Source organism: Thermobia domestica, chromosome 1 (assembly GCF_964235325.1).
Source record: "Thermobia domestica chromosome 1, izTheDome1.hap1.1, whole genome shotgun sequence".
Lineage (NCBI taxonomy): Eukaryota > Metazoa > Arthropoda > Insecta > Zygentoma > Lepismatidae > Thermobia > Thermobia domestica.
The window spans coordinates 62,372,721-62,378,720 of NC_137454.1; the positions used below are offsets into that span (position 1 = coordinate 62,372,721).

General features: G+C 33.4%; 1 protein-coding gene across 1 annotated transcript in view; it reads left to right on the forward strand.

Moving 5' to 3' along the window:
- Als2 (Amyotrophic lateral sclerosis 2) overlaps nt 1-5,527 on the forward strand; it is a 47,149-nt gene extending 41,622 nt beyond the window's left edge. The window contains exon 14 of the mRNA XM_081757794.1: nt 3,237-5,527. Coding sequence (XP_081613920.1) covers nt 3,237-3,278 — 42 coding nt within the window. The 3' untranslated portion in view covers nt 3,279-5,527. The remainder of the gene's footprint in view (nt 1-3,236) is intronic.
- Nucleotides 5,528-6,000: the final 473 nt, after the last annotated feature.

The following is a 6,000-nucleotide window of genomic DNA, read 5'->3' on the forward strand; positions in this document are numbered from 1 at the left end:
AAATATTTTACAGCTTAGGGAAACCTATATATTGAACGCCTCACTTATATATATAAAGTGTTTCTAAGTGATATCGCATCGCAATTTGTTACACAATATCATAGTAATGCGACGAAACGAAGAATAGGATAGCAAAATGCAATGCATTTATGATCATAATTTATCACTTCAGTGGACAGTTTTTGCCCACAAACAGTAATAATAATAATAATAATAATAATAATAATAATAATAATAATAATAATAATAATAATAATAATAATAATAATAATAATAATTCATTGTCTTTCCTTGATGAGAGAACAGTTTCTTACAGAGATAAATGTTCCTTCAAAATCTTGACATGTTTCTTTAGGTGCCTTTTAAGTTCTGAATAACAGAGCAATTCGCTACAAAAACGGAAGCTGCAGATTAGTCGTTGAATTTACTACACATGTGAGCTTCGACATTTTATTGCACCTGCAATTAAAATAACTGAATGAGTTTCCAAGATACAAACACCACAGTTTACTTTTCGGAAACTAGAGGTAGGAGGAAAATTCGAAGAACTCCCCTGGAGGATCACAGAAAAACCTTAAGTTTAAAATTTAATTGAGATACGTTGAACGATATGGTCTGTAGGTGAGTGTACATCAGGACGAATGTACAAATAGATGTTGAGAAATAACTTTTTCGGCAACTATGTGCCATGAAACATGTAAATCCATTGAAATCTCGAACCCCTCTTTTTTTTTCTTTGTTTCTTCACGATCACCAAACATTCTTCTATTCTTTCGGCGTACTATAGTAAAAAGGGCGAAAATAAACAATGCAATCCAATCTAACGTGCTGGTACATTAATGTATGCATAGTAATGCACTGATTTATATAAAAAAGTGAACATTGTTACCTATATAGTGCGTGAAAGGCTATTATTTTCCTACTATATATTCTGCAAACGTCTCTGTTTGCTTAGTAATGTAGTTCTCCGGAATACATTTTGAACAGCTACTAGATATTTTTGAATATATTTTCTTCTTTCTTCTTTAAGAAATAGTGATTAAGAGTCTTCATCCCGGCGAAATTGAAATACCGCTAATTTTACAGTAATTATGTGATATCTTCAAATAGATAAAAGATAACTGAAATATGGAACAAGAGAGCCCTAGACAATATTATTTTGCGTGAGATACCGTTATCACAAGTCACCTAGTGGCTTTCCGTTTTCAGCTGTTTAGAAACGCGAAAATAAATACCGATTTTCAAAATGGCTCGAAATCGAAAGCAGATAAGTGAGTCGTGATAACGGTTTCTCATGTAAAATAATATTGTCTAGGGCGCTCTTGTTCCACATTTCGATTATATTTTATCTATTTGAAGATATCACATAATTACTGTAAAATTAGCGGTATTTTAATTTCGCCGGGAAGAAGACTCTTAAGCAAACAGCAAATACTGAAAGAAATAAGCAGTAATCTAGCCGAGGTTAATGGACAATTTGGCTGCTAGAACCAGTTAATAATTTGCAACAACTCTCCTGAGACAAAAAAGGTTAATTTTATTAGGTCATCGATAATCAATAAGGTTACTGGAAAATGCGTATAAACAATACAGTGTTTGGTTATTAACCTATAAAGTAGGTTAGAAGAAGGTAACCAATTCAGGAAGGTTAATTTAATTTAAAACACAGTTGTTATCAACCGATTTTTTCATACAAGGTAAATTTTAGAAGTACAAACAGCAACATCGCTATTTGCAATTTTAAAAGCGAAAAGTCTTAACAATTGCGAATATGTCCGAAGGAATAGGAAAACAGTTATTAAAATATGGATTCTACATGAATTAGTAGAAAAATGTGAAGGAAAGTGTGTTAACGGAAGTTTATGCATTTTCTGACATTTAAATGAATATAATCTTATGAGCCATATTTCTAGTACAAATAATCACACGAGATGGTAGCACTGCTAATCATGTAACAGCGTCAAAAAATTCATACATTCGTAATAAGAATTCCGTGAAGGATTACAGGAAATATAATAGTTGTACGTTGCTTGGTACAAATGTAAAATATACCGTACAACGCTTTGCTTATAGGAAAAAGTAATACCCAACACAAATTCTCAGCGTTAGTTGCTACATATTTCTGATACGGGTACAAGGGTATTACAAAAGTACATATGAATGATGATCTTAGGGAGTTGTTAAATATTTTCATACTGCGTTTTTTGATATGTACTCACACCATTAAAGTTGTGTTTGAAGAAACAATACCAATTATTTTAACTAAGTGAATACGTTATATTAACCAAAATACTCGGTTACTGCAGTTGACGCACCCCGTTTCATTAACCGAGTAGTAGGTTGTTCCAACATGCCGCTAACTAGGTTACCGGTTACAGGCTATGATCAGTAGTGGTAACTACGTGATCGGTTAGCTTTCACCTGTGAGTTATTACACTGTAAAATAGCAATATTAACCTGTAACGCAAGGTTGCAATCACTTCTCGCGTTAACCTTTTTGTCTTGGTTGCTGGGACACACGACTTTGTTGTCCCTGTATTAACAAACTAAATTGATTACTGTCCAGCATTTTCTTGTTTATTACTAACCTTTCTTTTTTGCGTGTAAGAAAGTAATAACCTTTGACGCACTACGGAGATGACTTCTTGTTGTCTCTTCCGGAAGGCCAGATAGAGCCTCAAATTGATTGGATGTTTTCACTGGTGATTGGATGTTTTCACTCCTTCAGAGGAGTTGTAGATTTACTAGTCTTTGGGGGATTGAAATCCATCGTCCTGTACGACGGGTCTTGGTGTCTTGTTTTGTGATTGCTGGGCTCGCCTGATGCAGGAGTTGAGAGATTTGCGACTCTTTGAGAGCGGCAAGCAGTTGAAGGAATACAAGAGTTGAACTTCTGGTAATACAAGAGTAGCACCCATTACTACAGATATGGAGATGGAATGATCCATGGAAAGTCGGAGAATATCAATAGCAGTTAGCATCCTGCTCTTCAGTAGCTTTGCGGAACCTAGATGTAATGCCTCGGGAGTGAGGATTTCCATTGTCGTAAAATGAGAAAATGAGTCCGAAACGGTAGTCGACGACATATTACGTCGGAAAATATTATTTACGTAAACACAAAATAACGTGACTGCTTAGTATAAACTCAGCTTTTATTATCTTAAATCTCACCATAAGTAGATAGATAGATATATTCTTTGATTATCTCATTTTCTTTTTTTCTTTCATTTTGCTAGGCATGTTATTACCAGATTCTGCAGGAGAAAGTAAGTATGTAAATATATAGATCATTGAAAATATAGTTGAATGGAATATTCGCTGAGAATGCTCGAGGAAGACCATCATAATTCATAAAACAAAGAAAATCAGTAAATATTCAGAAGTAATTACGTATTTTTGTGTATAACTTTTTTATATAAGCACTATTATTTTTGTAAAAGATAGTTATAATTTCGATTTCGAGAGTCTATTACATGTATTATATGAAAAAAGCACTTTATATATGGAATTTTTGATGTGATATTATGACCAAGATTTTTTAGTTATATTATTATTATTGTTATTTTTTTCTGTATAGGGCATATTTAGATGACAAAACTGATTAACGTTTACAGTTCATAGTGTGTCATGATTTTGTGATGATGTACATTTTAACATTTCCGAAATCCTGAAGACAATCACTGAGAACAGACGTTTGTATTAATTCATTTTCTGCAGCTAATTTTGATCAGTCTGTTTTCTTAATTGTAGACTGCAAAAGAGTACTAGTCATAAATTGAAATTTTGATTCTACGTTAAGTTTCAGATCTGTAGAGATAATAATTGTTAAGTGTGAATTTTCATCTTGAAGGAAGATTTATATGTAAATGTAATATAGAAAACAGAGAGAGAGAGAGTAATTATGTATATTAGTGTTTACAAGGTATTAAAGAGAAGTTTTAATGCGGTCATTAAGTGCGAATGCAAGTTAAATAGTGTTTTAAAAATATGTGTTTACCATTACTTCTTTCTTAACAATCTATTGTCGACCAAACCATTTATCAAAGGCATTATCAACTATTGTGTTTCTATTCTTCGTGTCCGTAGCGTATGTTTAAATTATGGGAAGTTTTACAAAAACCACAACTACTTATTCTGTTGATTTGGTAACTACCATTTTCTTTGTTAAAAATTGTGTTTTGTATATTTGTATTAGGTATATGTGCACAAAATAGATCTATCTAAGTCAATAATTTGAAGAAACTAAGAACATGGATTATTTTGTAGTATTGCAATTATTAAATACTTGTTATGTACAATTTCAACAAGTGCTGTCGCCAGAAAGATGTGTAATTTGGTGCTGTCCATTCTTTTGTCGTAAACTGCGAAGCAAATAGGCCAATCAAATTAAAATTTTTAGGATCTGTCCGTACGTATCTTCATTATATGAACTCAATGAAGCCAAAAAACAATCGAGCATCGTCTGAGCCGGCACGTCTGATTGGCTACTCTCGTTTCCGCCATGATTGTTGCCTCGAAACATTGCGATCTTAGTGGCGCAGAGTGGGCAGAGTAGGTGTGGCGAAGCTGTGACGTATGGCTTCACGATTTTGTTATATTTGCAGATCCTCTATTTTATAACATCCTTTACGTGGATAGAACATAATTCTCCGTAACTTAACTGAAATCCTTACTCAGAACAATTAATTCTTTTTGAAGTTATTGACTGAAGAACATATATGAGTTCGATAGTACAGGACTAGCATAAACGATTAATTTATTTTGAAAAGGCTAGATTTCCAAAAGTATTACATGTACACACACATGAAAGATATATATATATATGAAAAGAACCATAAACTCACCAAGTTTATACCCCCTCTACAAATGTTCGCCAATATGTGCCCCTTTGGTGACACTACACACGTCCAGACAACGTCTTTTTTCTTGCTGTCGCTCCATTTTCGACAGGTACTGACCTCATATTGCCACACCCGATCGGAAAGATAATGGACTCGTGCTGCCACACAGTACATACTTGGTGATCCATATATCTTTCATGTGTGTACGTGTAATACTTTTCAATATATAATCTTTTTAAAACGAATGAATCATTTATGCTAGTCCTGTACTGTTATACAACGATTGTATATTTACATTCAAAAATATTGCAATCGTCGTCTTGAGTTTTGTCATTATGTTCTAGTGTGAAAATGTAAATGTAAAGCGTAGAACAAAAATTGTCTAGACGCAGCAAGTAACTCTACCATTAGTAAATGTACATGAGGTTCATTGAGTGGTTGAATTTCCAGCGCCAACGGGACCTACTGTTTAAGGTGGGATTCCAACCACTGCTTGGGATGTTATTCGAGACAGATACTCCAACCGGGGATCGAACCCAAAAAAACACGTTCATATAAAGCACACACAGAACCTAGTTGCCATGAAGAGACATTAAGTGTACATAAGAGTGTGTGTAAAGAAAGAGTGACGAGTGCGGAACTTTAGATAAGTTTGAGAAAGAGTGAGGAAGTTCTCATACTACAAGCGACGGGTGCGATATTTTTGGATCTAATAAAGAGGTATTCAGAAATCAACACGATTAACCCAATTTTGATAAATATGAAGTTTTTTTTAATGAATACCAAAACACCATTTTTTTCTTCAGTGGTCAGAGAGAGCAAAACTAAACGTAAAATAGTGTAAATCTGTTGACAAAGTTACATAATTTTCTTGTGCGTCATTAAATTAACGGCGTATATTTAATTTCAGCGATAAATTACATTTCGAAACGATGATTCAGACTCACTTCTAAACGGTCCGAATAAACATAAAGAGTCTTTGTGTTGTATAACATAATCCTACACGAATGTTACACAAGAATTAAAAACGAAAATAAATCAGTAAAAATTGTTTACTTGATATCATGGACCAACTGTTTATAAGATCTGCTTTTTAAAAATTATAAGTGTAATAATAGAACTACTTGAATTTGTTCTGCGTGAATTTATACATTGTACA